This window comes from Mus musculus, chromosome 1 (genome assembly GCF_000001635.26).
Source record: "Mus musculus strain C57BL/6J chromosome 1, GRCm38.p6 C57BL/6J".
Taxonomy (NCBI): domain Eukaryota; kingdom Metazoa; phylum Chordata; class Mammalia; order Rodentia; family Muridae; genus Mus; species Mus musculus.
This window is the reverse complement of record NC_000067.6, coordinates 38,175,164-38,194,121: the sequence shown is the minus strand read 5'-3', so window position 1 is coordinate 38,194,121 and position 18,958 is coordinate 38,175,164. Positions and strand designations below refer to the sequence as shown.

The window sequence follows — 18,958 nt, the reverse complement described above, 5'->3', positions numbered from 1 at the left end:
TGTGAGGCTTTGAGATAATTAAATATATGTGCATACGATTCTAGGTACCATTTCTGTATATAAATGGCACACTCACAAGAACAAATAAATATTCACCCGTACATATTCATGATATTATCATCAGATATATTTACAGATTTTAAGTTAAAGGGGGGTGGGTTTCTGTAGATATTATGCAAAATAAGATTTTTTACGTTTTTCTTATCCATACAATAAAAAAAAAATTGTCCACAAATTAGGCACTGAGAATCACGTTAAAATAACTAAAAATATAGGCTATCTGCATGTATTGAGTGGGCTCTGAATTGCTAACTTAGGAGGAAAATAATGTATTTTATGTACAGGCTGTAATTTGAGAGTGCAAAATGTAGGCCTGATTCCGTATTAAGCAGAGTTTTTTAAATTGCGCTTTATGTTTGAATGAAAGGAAAGCGTAGTTCCCATAGATCTCACACTTAAGCAGTAATGGCATCTGATGTTCTCCTCTTACAGGCCTCGAAGTGCAGATTATTTTATGCGAGAAGCCAAGCGGATGAAACATAAAGCAGACGCCATGGTAAGACCCTTTCTTTCTAGACTTGCTAGTCCAAACTGTTTGTTCTGCAGCTTCGTCACTGGGGCAGTATAGCCAGGGCAATTATAAAATCTATTACAAGGATGGCTGGGCCTGCTAAATGGGAAAATGTTTATATAATCAAAGGCTCATAGCCCAATAAATTATGACTTCACTCGGCAATGTCTAACTGGAAGAAAGCCCTGGATAAATGAATATTGCAATTTTGTCTTAAGGATTGAGTGGTAGCCAGCATCAGTGGAGTCAGTGGGTGGAGCTATTAGGAACAAATTAAATTTGCATTTTACTCTCTGGCTAGTCTGTCTGGTTGTTCCTTGGCTCAGGCCCACGATCAAATCTCTTTCAGATTTGTTTGTTTCTACCTTGAAATGCTAGTTTTCTTCCTCGTTGGAGTTCATAACAAGATCAGTCAGGAGGGCTGGAGATGAAGGCGCCATTTCAGTTACCTTTCAGAATATGGCTCCAGTGAGCGAGATACATAACCCCTAAGAGGCGTTCTCGGTGTGCCTCATGCTGCCCACCACGGTTATCACCTGATGTCACCTGCTGAGGAGCACTAGGGTAATGTGGATACAGGCAGCGAATATCAGAACACAGAGAGGATGGCAAGGAATGGCTCTTGTCCTCAGACAAGTGCAGAGTTTAGGTCATCCAAAGAAGCTAATGTGTGGATCACTCTTTCTATAGTACTGAAAATTAGGAAAGGAAAGGAAGGAAATAAGTGTACATGCATGGCCACTGCTGAGCAAAATCATACTTTGGTTTGGTTTTGGTTTTGGTTTTTCAAGACAGGGTTTCTCTGTGTAGCCCTGGCTGTCCTGGAACTCACTCTGTAGACCAGGCTGGCCTCGAACTAAGCGCTCCACCTCTCTCTACCTCCCAAGTGCTGGGACTAAAGGTGTGCGCCACCACGCCCAGCTGCCTGTTTTGACTTATAATGTATTAAATTATTGATTTTTTAACAAGAGTTTTGCTCTGCATTCATTTTTCAAAGTTATCATTGTTAATGAAAGTTTGGGAAATTATTTATTTATTTTTAGTGGCGGGGATTGAGAGTAGTTAAAGGGAATGTCCATGAATTTTTCTTTGATTAATAAATCGTGGGAAAACAGAGGTGTTTTTGCAAGGCAAGAATACATGGTTTTCTGGAGCAGCTTTCAGTGTCTAGAGCCAGAACCTCAGTACAGAGTTCTAGACTTGGGAGAACTCGGGCTGTAAAGCCGGCCCGTGGCTGCTGCATCAGGTGTAGGGAGCCCTATTTTGCCAGGTATGTTCAGCCAAACTGGCGGTGCTATGCAGTTTGTGCTGGTTAGCATAAACGTAGACCATGTGGATAACCCCCAGAGTTGTTCTTGTGGTTGGTTTTCAGCTCTGAACCTTGGGTTGATCCCCCCTTTGTTTCTGTCCTCAATCATTAGTGAGGCCCTCCTCCTTAGCAATGAAGCCCAGGAGGGTGAGCATCCAGGGGATATAAAGTCATAAATAACCCATGAGGCTGTAATCAAGGCTCTAAGACAGCCATGGAGATCTATGTACTGAGCCAGAACTTTTAACTCTGGCACACGGTTAGCACCATGTGGGGATAGATTTGCCAGACCACTGGGGAGAAGGAAACAGAAATCTGCAACTTAGCCCTGAGCTGTGCTGGCAGCTGTCAGTCACATGACTCCTACTTACCTGCCTCAAATTCATGGCAGTCTGAGAGAGAACTGGAGAGGACTTGTACTGGCTCCCTTCTATCTGTGGGAGATGGGCTTCAAGCTCCAAGCTCCCGCATCATTCCTTGAAGCTGCAGATTATCCAAAGCCTTGTGTGCACATTTCTCATATGCATCCATGTTTTTAATATGCAATAAAGCACAGAAAGACATTAACAGTGACTAGTAAATACTGATCATGTAGAACAATTATAGTAGAAAACTATGATTTAAAAAAAAAAAACTAAACGACTGTATATGTCTGGAATTTTCCTCATAACATTTTCAGACTGTGTTGACCACAGGAACCTGACACTGTGGAAAATGAGCTATGGTTGGCAGAGAGAGCTACCTCCCGCCCCACCGCCCACCCTCCTCCCCTTCCTCCTCCCCTTCCTCCTCCCCTTCCTCCTCCCCTTCCTCCCCCTCCCCAACCCCCCAGCTCAAATTTTAGAGCTTGAAGCCTGTGTTTCTTAAACTCTGCGGCAATTTCCCCCTTTAAAAAGCTCTTATGAAGGGACACATCACCAATTCTGTTTGTCAGGTGGAGAAGTTCGGGAAGGCCCTGAACTATGCCGAAGCTGCCTTGTCCTTCATCGAGTGCGGAAACGCAATGGAACAAGGGCCAATGGAATCCAAGTCTCCCTACACCATGTACTCGGAGACAGTGGAGCTCATCAGGTAGGCAAGCCCCGCTTCCAGCAAGGGCGGGGCGGGGTGGGAAGCGGCGCACATACGCACATACTAAGAAGAGAATTGTGGCCGGCTCTAGCAGCCATGGGGAGCCAATGTTCCCCTGTACATGGTTTTTAAAGGTTATTTAATAACTATTAGTTTATTAATACAACTCAACAAGCCCCCCATAATCGAGGCAGAGTCCTATGGATTTTTTTTTTTTTTTTTTTTTTATTTATTATATGTAAGTACACTGTAGCTGTCTTCAGACACTCCAGAAGAGGGAGTCAGATCTTGTTACGGATGGTTGTTAGCCACCATGTGGTTGCTGGGATTTGAACTCTGGACCTTCGGAAGAGCAGTCGGGTGCTCTAACCCACTGAGCCATCTCACCAGCCCATGAGCCATCTCACCAGCCCCCTATGGATTTTTAAAATCAGCGTTAGCACAATTACTGTGCCAATTACCCCTAATCTATTTTTCTCTATGCTCGACTGTTAATTTCTCACTTGTGCTCACCAAGTGCTTGCTGTTTTAGTCTTGCCCCGGTTAGTTCTGCTGTCAGTCTGTCTGTGGGCATTTCATTCAGCCAGTGCTCCTGGTCCACCAAGTCTAATGGAGACCTTTTATTCTCTCGGTCTTTTTCCCCTTCCCCCTCCTTCTCTCTCCTTCTTTCTCCTCTTCCTCTCCTCCATATCCCTACCTGCAATGTCCCCAAGCCATAACTGAAACCCCATCAGCCTCTATTCTCTCCCATTAATCGGTTATAACCACTTTTATTTAACCAATAGTTTTAAATTGGGGAGCTAGGTTTACATTACAGGGGCTAGTGTACATGAGAATTTGCTTGTGGGACTGCAACCCGATCTTGGGGTTCAGGATTTAGCATTTGTATACACTACACCAGACCAATTTCCAAACATTCCTCCCCCAAAATAAGAATGTGGAGGGGCTTACAACTCTCCCTTGGCTTGCCTTCCTGCTTCGTATGTGTGGCAGGGCACCTCTTGCACAAAGCCTCCCTGGTTGTCCAAAGTGAGCGGGGATGTGACCCTGTGTCCCTCAGATAGGAAGTGGTAGGTGTTGAACTCATTTCTTCTATAAGTTGCTTGAAAACAAAAGGTCAATAGGGAAAATGGAGATTGAAGTTTGTGGTAGACCAGTTAGCTGCACAAGCCACTGGGTTTAGTCCTTGTCACTCAGATGAATAAATGTATTCACTCATCCTACTTCTCGAGAGTGGTGAGAAGAAATGACAGTAGTAACCTGAAATGTAGACCTAAGGAGGCAGTTCTCGGAAGGAAACCAACGAAGGACCGGACCGTCAGTGTATAGCTAAGCAACAGTGAATTAAAACTACAGGCAGACCAGGTGTGCAGTTTGATTTTTAAATATCTGATGCCACGGGGCCTACAGTGAACTTCAGTGTTGTGTCCTGCTTAAAGACATCATGCTGTCAAGTGGACAGGTGAATCATAGCCACAACAAAGCCGATCAAACACACCGGATGCAGATATGACACCTGGCCCAGAGGGAGCAGAGTTCAGAATGAGTGGCACCCCCTCAGTACCCAGAAAGTGGAGGTGAGGGGAAGTTCTCTTACCTAAAGGATGACAGCAGTTAATGGTAAGGTGTGTTTCAGAGGAACTTCAAGAGACGTTGGGTGGTTGATTGGTTTAACATTCTCACCAAAAAAAAAAAAAAAAAAAGGCAAATGAATAAAAAGGTACTGTGCTAACTACCTTGCCTTCATCAATATACAGTGTGAATGTGTATCACATGTCAAATTGTACCCCATAAAAATGTAACCAGTTATGAACTCTGCCATGATGGGGTTTGTAAAGGAGCAGAGTGGCTATTTTGCCACTTAAATCTGTGCCTTACCCACCAAACCTAGCTCCCCTCTCCCTAAAAGACACTTGGGAGCCAGGGCAGGGGCATCTCTCTACAAGGGAGAGATGTCCTCCCTCCCCAGGGCTACAGAGAGCAAAGGATCATAATCAATTCAGGGGACAAAGCCACCTTACGGTTCTTTCTTTTTCTCTTTTTTTCTTTTCTCTCTTTTTTTGTTTGTTTGGTTTTCAAGACAGGGTGTCTCTGTGTAGCCCTGGCTGTCCTGGAACTCACTCTGTAGACCAGGCTGGCCTCGAACTCAGAAATCTGCCTGCTTCTGCCTCCCGAGTGCTGGGATTAAAGGCGTGTGCCACCACTGCCCGGCCATCTTAAGATTCTTGCCCCTGAGTACTGTTAGGTTGGGAATCACTCCCAACTCATGAATTTCCAAGTCACTACAAACTACAGCAAACATGACCACAAAAGATCCAACTTTGTGTGTGTGCATGCATGTGCATGCATGTATGTATGTGCGTGTGTGTGCATGTATGTGCGTGTGTGTGCATGTATGTGCATGCATGCATGTATGTGTGTGTGCATGTATGTGCATGCATGTATGTATGTGCGTGTGTGTGCATGTAATGTGTGTGTGCTGTGTGTATGTATGTATGTATGTTTGTATGTGGCATGTGTGTGTGTGTATGTGTTATATATGTGGTGTGTGTGTGTGTGTGTGTGTGTGTGTGTGTGTGTGTGTGTGTGTGGAGGTTAGGGGGTATGTATGTGTGTATGTATTTTATGTGTGTAGTGTGGTGTATGTATGTGTGTGGTATGTTTCTGTGTGTGCATGTGGTGTGTGTGTATGTGTGTGTTATCACTAGAGCCCCAGAATGAGAGGAAAAGAGAATGGGGCAGAAGACATAATGGCTAAAAATCACTGAACAAAAGACAGATTCAAAAAGCCAAGAAACCCCAAACAGGATAACCCTAAAGACATACCAAGACATGCCAAGACACACCATGACAACATGGGACTACAAAACCCAAATCCTGAAAACAACCATAAAGCAAAGGCATGTTGTCAGTGCTGAGACCACCTCCGAGGACAGCAGTGGTCTCCTCTCACTGGGGCAGAGGGAGTCTAAAAACAACCTTCCAGTGCTCAAGCTGGAGTCAGGCTAAGGGCACCAGAAGCATGTGTCTCTAGTTGACCCACATCTCTTGCTTCCCTCTCCGGTTCTCAGAGCATAATGGAAGGTTGGAATGGAGATAAAACAAAAACAAATTGTATTTGGAGAGTGCCAGAATACAACCTAGTTATTTGTAAACTAATTAAAAAAAAACTTAAATAAAAAAAATTTTTTTAAGAATGAAGGAACTTCCTCAATAAAAAAGACGTGGTGGAAAAGGGAATCTTGGGGTGTCCAGGAGGAAGAACATTTGTAGCTGTGTCCACAATAAACTGTTCCTTCGAGTGAGCTTTGTAAATGGTTTGATGGTTGAAACACAATTTACACCACTGTCTGGTATTCAAGATACTATGACTTTAAAAAAGGGAGGTAAAGACGTCTGTGCCTCATCAGTGTAAAACATCGATGCCATCAAACGGCAGTCACACAGACAGGGCTCTACCCTGGGCAAGCTCTGGGGTAAGCTGCAAAGGGCTGCTCTCGGAACTTAGAAATTCTGCAGCAGCAGGATTACTTTCTCAGCCGTTTTCAGCAAGCCGCTTGCTATGCCAAGAGCTTCACAAAGTCAAATCTGAGCACTACATCCAAGTACCAGGGTGAGCTTCAGCTCTATCCTCAGTGGCGCAGTGTGGTAGAAATGCAGAAATGACGCCTACCGTATCTGTGAATGCTTCTCGAGCTTGCAGCACTCCTGAGAGTTGGTTCTGTGTCATTAAGGTACAGAAGGTAGCACATCATACAAGCCATCTCTTTCCAGTTGGCACAGTAATGCCATCAGCTAGCTTTTAAGGCAGGCTTGTCAGCACTGTGTACACCGATGGATGTACTCAGGTTGGGTTCAGTGGTTAAGAACACCCACTACCTGTGCAGAGGACCCAAGTTTGAATCCCAAAACTCAAAGCTACTTTGTGACTTAGGCTCCGGGGGATCCGACACCCAGTCTGTCCTCCATGGGCATCCGCACCCATACATTCCCATATGTACATACATGTACACACATATACACAAAAAGACACACACATATACATAAAAAGAAAGGAAAGAATGAACACCTGAGGGTGGGGTGGAGAGCCATAGAAAAACTTCTGTTGATACCCAGAAAGAACTATTTAATTCCTTTGCTTTTTTATCTTTTTTTTTTTTAAGGTATGCTATGAGACTAAAAACCCACTCAGGCCCCAATGCCACACCAGAGGACAAACAGTTAGCTGCGCTTTGGTAAGTATAACCCCAGCTCTGCAAATGGGGTGCTGAGCTGCCCTGTGCTTCCTGGAACCTCCAGACCACTTTCCCCTAAGGTACCCTGAGTTCACGGTTGACCACATCACAGGGAGAGAATGATGACAGTAGTCGATCAGGGTAACCAAAACCAGCAGCCCCCTGTCTCAGAGAAATCAGGTGAACAACAGACACCCAGTGTGGACCTCTGGACTCTACACATGCATGGGTAGGCATGAGCACATACATATACACACATGTGCCCACACACAAAAGCGAAGTCAAAACAGCGGGCCCCACCTCAGTTCTTTGAACGTGAACTGTGCTAAATGGAATTTTTCTTACACTTAACACTTTACATGCAGTCAAAATCATGGACAAGTTACTCTGCATGCCGAATCAGTATGCACGAGTACCCACAATCCATTAGAGTTATCAATACACTGAACCGAGGGGACGCTCATTTTACTTAGGTAGTAAAATAATTTCTTCCACACTAGCTAATGGGTAATTAATCTCCCTGCACTTAGGATTACAGCAGTAAGGGCTGTGCAGTGATTACTCTCCCCACAGCATCTGCTCTGCCACTTCAACCCATCTCTCAAACTGTACGGCCCCTCTCTTAGTCTCTTGTCCTGTGAATTCCAAGTGGTGTGTGCCCTCAGCAGGTTCCCTGAGCTCTAGGTCTAATCTGTGAGATGGAAGAGCAAATGGAATCTCAGATGGCCTAACCGCAAGGGAGACACAAGATGATCTTGAGCCGTTTGACGTGATTTCCTCGGGAGTTTGAGGTGCTAGAAGAGGTGGATCGGGTTATACTGGGCGCCTTGTGATTGTAACACATTCCTGATCTGAGCTGGGGAAGAATTACCCGTGTCAAGCACCAGGAAAGAATGAGTCTCAGGAAATGCTAAATATGCCCTTTTCTTTATTGAAGTACCGTGATGAGATTAATAAATTGACGGTGATTAATAATTAATGTTGGAATATATGTAGGTTATAAATAATTATACAAAACGTTGTAGTAAATGAGCAAACGTAACTAGCCTCAGATTAGTATTTCTGTTGTGGTTGTAATGCACTTTATTTGAACTGATTACAATCTAGTAAAGCGTTAACAAGCAGAGGTGATAGAATCTGGGAAATTGCTGTCCCGTCTGCGAGGCCAATAGCTCGCCCCATAAAGCAGGGTAGAATGTGCTAGCACTCCCGCAGGCTGTAGTGGGGAGACACTGCCCTCTGGTGGTGGAAGAGGAGAGTGGCCTGACCCTGTTCCCAACAAAGAGCTCTTCAAGCTGTTATTACACCTCATCTGGTGGTAAATGCAGGTATGGGGGTCCTCCTTGGAATCTTGAATCGTGTTTTTTTGAACAAAAGGAACATCAAATACTCATACACATACTTAAGATGGAAACATTTTAGAGGTATAAGTGTGATCAAAATATTGAGTCAGAAATGACAGGATTTGTTCTGGAGCTTCGCTGTGAAAGACACACGTTTCTCTTCTTCCCCTGCAGTTACCGATGCCTGGCTCTCCTATACTGGCGGATGTTTCGACTCAAAAGAGACCATGCTGTAAAATATTCAAAAGCACTTATCGACTATTTCAAGGTACTGCCTAGCAAATAGGCACCATGCCTCCTTGTGCTAGGCTCTCTCCCTGGCAGAGGCACCTCTGAAAGGCCTCATGCACCCATTGCCTTGAGGCTAAACCTGCCATCTCTGTTGTCCAGAGTCACCCCATTTATGACACACTTGTGGTTTGCAGGGCTCCAAGAATGGGCCTTGAGAGCCCAGATAACTTGTTCCCCTGTCTTCATGTCCTTATTTTTATGGCCTCTAAACAGAGAATGTCCAATTTGTCCCCAATGTCTAGGGGATAGATCTGTCCTTAGAGCAGACCTGATTCCTTATGTCCACGTAGATTCTTAGAAGTAACTACTTAGACCCACTGCCCTGAGTTCATCTCTTGTAGCTGATTTAATCTTTGATTGAAATGTCATTTTTAAGGATAGGAAATGGCTCCTTATAGCTCAGAGACCCTCAACAGCAATGTGTGGTGGTGACACAGATCGAATCACAGCCATGGCAACTTTTATCTCAGAAAATTCAATTACTTTCCTGAGAAGAATACAAAACTATCAAAACAAATGAAGAGCACCTCTTTGCTGCGCTGTTGCAAGTGTACCTGAAGTTAATCATTTGTTCAAAATGTCATTTGTCTGAGATTACACCGTCCTTGTCTCCACCCCTCCTTTGTCACACACATGCATGCACACACATGCACACAAACACACAGACACACACATACACATACATGCATACACATACACACACACACAAATACATACACACACATACAAACACATACACAGATACACACATACAAACACACAGACACACACATACAAACATGTACACATATATACACATATACACAGACACATAAATATAAATACACACATGCACGCACACACATATATAAACACACAGACACATGCACGCATGTGCATGCACGCGCACACACACATCTTTTTTAGTCATTTATTGACATCCTGAACATCTGAGAGACCAGCTGGATGGTCAGGCTACTCTGGTGATGCTCTGGTCTGTGTCTGGTGCACTGCCATTTTCTAATTGTTCATATGGAATGACTGCTGCGGAGCAATGAGATAGCCTGGCAGGCTTGTCAGGAGGCAGAGGCAGGAGGATCGCTGCAAGTTCCAGGCCAATCAGATCTATACAGTGAGACCTGTCCCAAACACACATAACAGACATGGGAGAGGAGGCAGAGAGAGTGACTTTCAGATCAGAATCTAAGGGATGAATTGCTATATAGAGTAAAACCGAAGATGCTTGGAAAAGGAGTAAGATAAATTCTGTGATCCCAGTGAGTCCTGGCAAGCTTTTAAAGGATTGTTTTCAGTGTGTGTATCCAGTCTGAAAGTATGAACAAAAATGGACAGAGAAGGGAACAGAAAATCAGTTTCTCTTCTAGGAGTTATGGGCATTTGTATGTTTTTAAGTATATTTCAAGTGGCAGGTTACTATTAATAGTGTACAGTGTGGTTTGCTGTACACTGCACCTGTTAAATTGCTGCCACCATCTTTGTGACAGGACATCTCAGATCTGTCCCTCTCTCCCAGTTCTGACCACATGCCTTCAGGGGACCTCCAAACCTTATCCTTCCTGTTGAAGTTTTGTAGCTACTAGGTGCCCTTTGTGCCACACTCTAAGGATCGTTTAAATACAGCTTGGGGCCTGGAGCCTGCAGGCTACCGTGATAATTTGGCTGTGAAAAACATGCTTTAGCAGTCCGTCTCTAGGGAGAGATTGTCTCTACCCATGTCGTGAGGCTTACAGACTTCCATCCATTCAGAAGCTGCCTGCAGCCCCCAGACGTCTCTCCCTCTTCCACGTCGCGCTCTCCTGTCCACAATGTTGACGTGAGGAGACACAGGTGAAGAGCCTCACGTCAGCTAGGCACGTCAGAACCGTTCTGGCAGGAAAGAGAGGGAACCCCCTAAGGTGATATTTTCTTCCCGGCTTTCTCCATGAGACACGTGAAAGTGGCAGTCTGTGACTCTGTCCTGTGTCTACACTTGCGGAGAACCTGAAAAGCCAGTTCTTATCATAGTGGTAGCTTCCCCACTAACACTGGATGGCCAGGCACTTCACGAAGCTCCTTCTGCCGGAAGCACCTTCTTAGGTGGGCATGGTTTCTTGTCCCTGAAAGGAAGAAATGGTGGGACCCTCATTGTCCTAACCCCTCCTGGTGTAGACTACCCAAGAAGGCAGGTCAGGCTCTCAGGAAGCCCGCTGGCTGCACTTGCCAATTTCTCTTGGTTAAGAAAACACTTTCCAAACTTTTTGGTTTGGGCTGGTGTGCTGCCTCAGAGGCTAGACACGTGGCATCTAGCTGCCTGATGATTTGAGTTCCATTCCCCCAGGACTCACATGGTAAAAGGAAAGAACTGACTCCCACAAGGTGTCCTCTGACCTCTACACACCCATGGCATGCTCTCACACACAGCCCTACACACACACACACACACACACTTCACACACAGACACATAAATTTTTTTTAAATTGCTTTCTCTTGCTTGCTTATATGTTTCTGCTTTGTTGTGGTGCCTTGGATTAAACCTGGGAGCTTCTTATACCAGCCAAGCAGTCTGTGACTGAGCCACACCCCAACACAGGGAACCTTTAAATGCCTGATGTAGTACCTAGCCCATGAGATGTAATATCCAAGCCAGACTACCTCTGGAAGTCAGGGGCTGAGGATAGAGCTGAGCGGCAGAGAGCTTTCCTGTAACACCTTGGGCTCAGTGCCCAATACCACCAAAGGGGGAGGGGACATCTCAGTACAATTAATTGGGCTAGTAATAAGGTACCAATAAGTGTTAGAATTTCTAAATTTTCCATTAAGAAACACATGTGAAGCCGGACAGTGGTGGCGCACGCCTTTAATCCCAGCACTTGGGAGGCAGAGGCAGGCGGATTTCTGAGTTCGAGGCCAGCCTGGTCTACAAAGTGAGTTCCAGGACAGCCAGGGCTATACAGAGAAACCCTGTCTTGAAAAAACCAAAAAAAGAAAAGAAAAGAAATACATTTGAAGCTATTACTTTAAGAATATTCTCTTATTCCTTTAAGAGAAATAAGTTGTTGTTGTTGTTGTTGTTGTTGTTGTTGTTGTTGTTTGAGACAGGGTTTCTCTGTAGCTCTGGCTGGCGTCAAACTCCAAGATCTGCCTGCTTGTCTCTGGAGTATTGGAATTAAAAGCATGTGCCACCACACCCAGCATTAAAAGAAATAATTTTAAACTTTGTAATTTAAAACAATAGGGTTTAACGACACACTTCTTTCAAAAGCCTCTGTAGATGATCTCTAAAGTTAGGTGCAAGGCTTGCTTATTGTGGAGAAGGGAAGAGTTCCTACTCTGTTGAGAAGATTTAGACTAATTTCCAATTAAAAATAAACAAACAAACAAACTCTGGATTGGCTCATCGTTCACCAAACCCTTGCAGTTATGACTAATTCCATGCCTAAAATTTGTGTGTAAAGGCATATATGCACACTTGTGCACACACACATTCATACACACTAGTGTCTGCCCCGAGATTGTAACTCCCCGCTGCCGCCATCTGTTCTCAGTGAGTCTGCGCTGACCTACAGAATCTTAGTAGTTATTGTCACAGTTGACTGAAAATATGCTGCTGTCACTTAACCAGTGCCACTCACTGTACCAATTTTCATTTCCCTGCAGAATTCATCGAAAGCTGCCCAAGCCCCATCCCCATGGGGGTCCAGTGGCAAGTAAGTTCACTTTCCCCAAATGCAGATAAACCACGCATTGCATGACGCGATACCTGGAGGGAGGGGCTGCCCTCCCTGCCTGGCCTGCTCCCAACCTCTCCACTCTGGATTTTCTACCTCTCTTCTTCCAGGAGCACTGGAAGCCCATCCCCCATGTCTCCCAACCCTTCTCCCGCCAGCTCCGTGGGGTCTCAGGGCAGCCTCTCCAGCTCCAGCGGCCTGTCCCCATCGACCATCGTCAGCATCCCCCAGCGCATTCACCAGATGGCGGCCAATCACGTCAGCATCACCAACAGCATCCTCCACAGCTATGACTACTGGGAGATGGCTGATAACCTGGCCAAGGAAAACAGAGGTGTGTGCACAAGCCCTGGAGAATGGGGACCCGCCCAGGCACAGGGAAATATGCCCGAGGGGCATTGGCGATCAAATTTCACAGTTTACAAAAGGAGAAAGAAAAGGCTGGCACCTGCCACCTGGGCCGGCTTTTACCCTTGCTGTGGAAAAGCAGGTGGATTCAATTAGATGCAGATACACACAGACGCAGGTATCATTTCAGGCGCAGATGTACGTGTACAATCATGGGATTTCCCAGTGAGCTTGCACATAGACTATATTTCATTTTAATTTGTTTCTCCCCCACCACCCCCCTGCCAAGACCTAGTTCCTAGAACACAGATGGGGCTCCAAAAATATTAAATATATGAATGAGTGTTAGCAGTTCTTTACTGTCTAAGCTGCTAGCCAGGCTTGGTGGTAGAATCCTAGAGCCATGGTACTCAAGAAGTTGAAGCAGGAAGATTTCAAGAAAGTTGAGTCCAGCTTGAGCTACAAAGGGAGTTCCAAGCTAGCCTGGGCTATGTAAATAAGACCCGTCTCAAAAAACAAAAACAAAAAAACAAAACAAAACAAAAAAACCCAAATGTTAGTGCTTATATCTTTATATTTCCCAAGAGGATGTCTTACACACAGTTGTGAATTAATTACCTTTAAAAGAGTTTTGCTGGTGACAGAAGTAATAGGGGTCACGGAGAAGGCTCAGTGGGTACAAGCCTGACAGGCCAAGTTCACTCCCAGAGCCCACAGTAGAAAGAGAAAATCAAATCCCAAAAGCCGCCCTGTGACTGCCACATGTATGCATAAGTACCTCTGTCCTCTCCCCCGCCCTCCCGCAGACATTCTCTGCCTCTCACACAGTAATAAGACTTCAACGGAGCAGTGAGTACTTTCTGAGACTACATTTGTGGCGCCTAAGAAGATGGGAAGGGAGAGGTTTTAGGATGTTAGTGGGTGGTCAGTAAGCTTACCACTGGGAACTACCTACTGTTGACAGTGACGGGTAGGGTATAACCTGGCTCTGCTCACCCAGGCTGGCCGGTTCCTCCTCTGCCCTGTGCCTGGATTCCTCCTCCCACTCCCTTGAGTGTGCAATCTTCCCTGAACCTCTGTTGCCTTCTTAGAAGGATGCCACTTTGACCACACCGTCTCGGATGCTTCCTCCCAGGGAGTGTTACTCAGTGACCTCTATGTGTCTCTGTTCATCGCACCTGTGATTCATCTGCCTGCCCTCCCCTCCCCACTGCTCCCCACTGCTCCCAGAAAGTACCTAGGTACAAAATAAAGGAGCGAGCAGACAGAGAACTCTGGTCCAGGAGGTAACTTCAGCAGAGGTGACCACTCAGTGCACACCACTGACTGACCCACTGTCCTAGAGCCCACTGACTGACTCATTCCTTGGACCTCCTTCGGAGGCTCAGCCCATGACAGTTGACAGGGAAATAACAGAGAGGCAGTCATATTGACTTTGAGTGAAAACCATCTTTTTCCTCCCAGGAGAATGTAACTGGAACAACAGAACCTCGGTTATTTGGGAACACAAGTATAGCAAATAACAGTCACGTATTAGGGTGTAGGGCTTTATTTTGTTCTAGGGAAAGGCCACATACACAGTGGAGAATGCTTGAAGCCATGAATAGACTGTCTCTGAAGTCATGCAAGCCCTGACTTCCGTGTAGCCCCCCTCAAACATCTCTCTGTCTCCTAGAGTTCTTCAATGACCTGGATTTGCTCATGGGACCTGTCACCCTGCACAGCAGCATGGAACACCTGGTCCAGTACTCCCAGCAAGGCCTGCATTGGCTTCGGAGCAGCGTACACCTGTCCTAGGGACCAAGCCTTTGAGCCAGACTGTGTTTTCTTCTCTTCAGTGGCTCAATGTTTCCGGACACTGTGCTACTGACATTCCCAGCCCAAACCACAGTGAACATCTCAGAGTCTAACAACGATGTTTCTCTGGGGTGTGTGTGTTTAGATGTGGGTTCGTACAAAGCTGCCTGTGTATGTGTGTAAGATCAACAGCTCATCAAAATGTATTCCCTTTGTCTAGTTTCTATGATCCCAGGCTAGACAGTGATTAGAGGTTCCTCATTGGAGAAAACCCATGCAGTACACACGTGCTCACACACTCAGACACATCCTCCCCGCCAGTGCTAAGCCATTGCCTTCTTGGAAAGTCCCACCGAGATCACATGCATTGCTGCACCTGGTGCACTCCTGCACCTGGAGAGCGTAACTGCCGGACGAGTTGAACCTTTCTCTTATTATTGGTTCCTTTCAGTATTATATACAATTCCCCGATTACTTTTGGTTGTTGTATATTAATGAGCAATTGATGAGACAAGCCAGTTACTTTTTGTGCCAGAAGTTCACTAGAGTGCATGTTTCCAAACGCCTTTCCCCTCCCCTACTACCCTCCCCGACCCCTCATTATCTACCAAACACATAAGCCAGTGGGATCCCACAAGCGTCCCTTGCCTTGTCCCCACATATGGCACCAGGATTCGGTAAAAGCTCAGCAACCCCACTAGCAACGGTGGCTGTTCCAGTTCGGAATGAAAGTCTTCACCGGGTGGCAATGAGTCCTGCAGGCATAGATAGTCCCTCTTTCTGCCACTGTGACTCTGTGGCTGTGGCCAGCCAACCCATTTCAAGTCTCTTCTTTCTACAGTAGCTTTCTTGCAACCGTCCTCAGCCAAACGACGACAGTGTCCAGAGTGTGCCGTCCCTAGATCTGGCAGTTGCTTTGCAGACTCAGACACACTCACTGTTGTCACCGGCCTGATTCTTGCTCGTCACACACCATGTGCGACTCCAGGCCTTGAGTGACATTTTGACTTGGGGGACATTTTTTTTTCAAGCTTTCATTAACAAGCTGCTTACAATGCAGGGAAAGTTATCCCTGCGATGATCAAAACTCGGTTTGGAGTAGCAACAACCAGAGTATCTTGCTTTTAATCTTCGCATTTGGTGTGTTTTTGTCTTGACCATGGGTCTTGTCTGGTTTGTTTTGGTTTTGGTTTTGGTTTATTTGTTTTTTTTTAATTGAGTTTGTTTTAGTTTTTCAGCATCTCATTTACGGTTTTTGTCAGAAGTTTGTTTTCTCATGTTTTTTTCATCCCCAAACTTAGTCTTCTTATTAAATATGTGTAGATCTGAAATATTAGTATAAAGTCCTGTAAACAAGGTACATCTTACAACACTTTAAGAACAAACCATTGTCCTTGAGTTACTTGACAGAACTAGAGCAGATCAGCCAGAGGGAGATCAGCAAGGCCATCTGCAGACCCCTCCATTGTTCAAGGTGGCTGAGGTGTCACAAAGTGTGTCTCCTTTGTCTCCCTGTGAGCCTGACTACATACACATACACATCACCGTCTGTCAGCTTTGTCAGTAGGTGGCAAATAAGAATGCTCTCATTCCCCAGCTCCAGGAGTGGATGCAAAACTAGGCAAACAGTTGAGCACGGTTTGGTGATTTGCACCAAAGTGGATTGTAGAATTTGCATCTATCTGGCTTTCGCCCTCAAACACTTGAAAATTTTAGCAGTCCATTGACTTCAATTGTTTGGGACCAGAACTGTTTTTATAAGACGTTAGAATATTTGTGAATACATAATGAGGTATCTTGGGGGAGAGGATTCAAGTCTAAACATAAATCTCATTTATGTTTTATAGAGACCCTGTACACAGGAAAATAATGTCTGCAATATTGATTGTAAGCCATCCCAAGAGGTCAGGCATGGGATTTACCACTGGTATCATAGCACTGTACAAGAGGTTTTAGATTCTGGAGCAGATTAGCTTTGAGATTCTTGAAGTGAGAAGGTTTTACCTCTGTTTCCATCTTTGTATTTATCTATACACCATGCTCCTTGCATCCCTTTCTCTGACTGTTGGCAGGTCTGTGATCCCATCCTGTGTTTAAAGTCTGAATATACGAAATTGAATCACCTTGTGTGCAGCACTGCGACTTTGTTCTAGTTACCCTTGGTGAATTCTGGCAAAGAGTTCCAACTCTTGTGTAGAGCCGTATCCTCAAGGGTCTCTGGGCAACCTTGGGGAGTGTCTCTGCTCCTGCCTCGCTTTAAAGTTACAAGCTCGGTTGTGACACTCACGCAATCCACATGCCTGGGAAACCGATTAAATTGCAAAGGTGACTTCTGGCTGATTGTACCAGCACAGGTTTGACCAACACACTGATGACCAAACAAAACTTGTAGAGACTGGTCTGGGGTGGAGCTGGGGGGCTAGGGGGTGTGGCACATAGGGGGGTAGCGTCACATAGTCAGAGCATGCAGATCCTAGTCAAGTTTCTTGCCCCATCCATGGAGCAGTGACAGGCCCAGTGTAGATAATTTTATTAAGAAACTGTCTCGCATCTGATGGGGCTCAATGTTGGTCAGTCTGGTAAGGGGCCATCTTCCACTTGATGCCGTGCAAGTCCATCCACAACATGTTCCTTGTCTGAAGTTGGATTGCAAATAGAAACATCTTTCTTATGTGTTTTCTAAAGATCTATTTATTTATTTTATGTATGAGCACACTGTAGCTGTACAGATGGTTGTGAGCCTTCATGTGCTTGTTGGAAATTGAATTTAGGACCTCTGCTTGCTCCGGTCTGCCTCACTCCCTCCAGAAGATCATTACAAGTAGTTGTGAACCACCATGTGGTTGCTGGGATGTGAACTCAGGATCTTCGTAAGAGCAGTCAGTGCTCTTACCTGCTGAGCCATCTTGCCAGCCCCTTTCTTATGTTTTCTGACTATAAAAATCCTACATGTTCATTATAGGGATTCAAATAATGCTGAAATGTAGAAGATGCAAGCCTGTGGTTGCCTCACTCCCGAGATGACCGTGGCTCAGTGATGCTGTGTCTTTCCAGAGAGTTTTACATGCAAGCATAACATCTGTCACCACGTGTTTCCATTGGAAGACATACTCTGACCTCAGCTGTCCCACCAAAGTCCAGCTGGTCTCCTCTCCCATGACCTGAGTAGATGCCCGCCTCTGTCGCAATGTTAGAATGACCTTTGAAAGGGAACAGCTTAGCTATTCCTGAGCAAGCTTTAGCATTAGTTGTTACTCTGCAGGTCTCAGTCTCTGGTGCAGATGTGCCCGGAGAGAGATCGCTTAAAACTGGCTTTTGGAGACATTCAAATGGAAACTTGGTCCCACTCTCTGAGAGGATGCACTGGAAGAATACAGTTGTCAGTTTGTGTGCTAGATTGAACACCTGAAATGCAATGCCATGAGACTTTCTGCACTAAAATGTATCCCAGTATGTGCAACAATGGTGTGTGTGTGTGTTGTGCTGTGGAGCGGTGATGTGTACATCTCTGACACCCATACAGAATAGACACAGTTCATACAAATGCATACATTTAAAAATATATATGTATCAGACAGCTAACACAGAACTGTAGTACACCTGACAGATAGGACTAGTGCCTAATACTGAGTCTAAGTCACTGCACACTCGGATCACCTTGGAAGTACAGTCATTATTATACAATCAACGCAGTGGTATTATTTATGAATCACATCTTTGAAACTGTGCAGTAACAGTAACATATGCATATATTTTTTTAAATAACATTTTTCACAGTTTTCCAGCGTTACTCTTGAAATCTGTATCGCCAAAAAAAAAAAAAGGAAGAAAGAAAAATGAAAGGTTTTTTTAATGATGTAGACACTCTTCAGAACTAGTAATTGGCATATGATTTCCTGTTTATAGATATTCAAGAGACTTTAGCAGTCACCAGCCTTAATGCATGTACAGGATATTATTGTGACTTAATTTATCTGCAGTTTTTAATCCATATAAAATTGGAGTTTATAAACAGACCTGGATTAAATATGTCTGCCTCTCTGAGGCTGCAAACGATACATTAAATGATTTATGTTGTATGTGAGAGAAACCGAGTTGTACATTTTAAAAAAAAGAAAGTTTACCAGTTTCAGTTAATATTTTACGAGGAAACTTTAGAACTTAAATATTTTCAAAGCAGTATTCTCATTCCCAGCTTGGAATCTCCTTAGAAGCAACCTTGTTTTATAAATGTTCTCTTCCTTCCTTCCTTCCTTCCTTCCTTCCTTCCTTCCTTCCTTGCTTC

The 18,958-nt window shown here is 44.9% G+C and overlaps 1 protein-coding gene across 7 annotated transcripts in view; it reads left to right on the top strand.

The window, feature by feature from the left end:
• Positions 1-18,729, top strand: part of Aff3 (AF4/FMR2 family, member 3) — a 454,786-nt gene extending 436,057 nt beyond the window's left edge. For 5 of the 7 annotated variants that reach the window (XM_030251556.1, XM_006495737.4, XM_011238447.3 and 2 more), the window contains 7 exons: positions 493-556; positions 2,815-2,951; positions 7,115-7,186; positions 8,704-8,797; positions 12,458-12,507; positions 12,639-12,862; positions 14,552-18,729. In XM_030251556.1, coding sequence (XP_030107416.1) covers positions 493-556; positions 2,815-2,951; positions 7,115-7,186; positions 8,704-8,797; positions 12,458-12,507; positions 12,639-12,862; positions 14,552-14,673 — 763 coding nt within the window. In that variant the 3' untranslated portion in view covers positions 14,674-18,729. The remainder of the gene's footprint in view (positions 1-492; positions 557-2,814; positions 2,952-7,114; positions 7,187-8,703; positions 8,798-12,457; positions 12,508-12,638; positions 12,863-14,551) is intronic. The other 2 variants (XM_011238446.3, NM_001290814.1) reach the window with 2 other exon arrangements.
• The last annotated feature ends 229 nt before the right edge of the window (positions 18,730-18,958 follow it).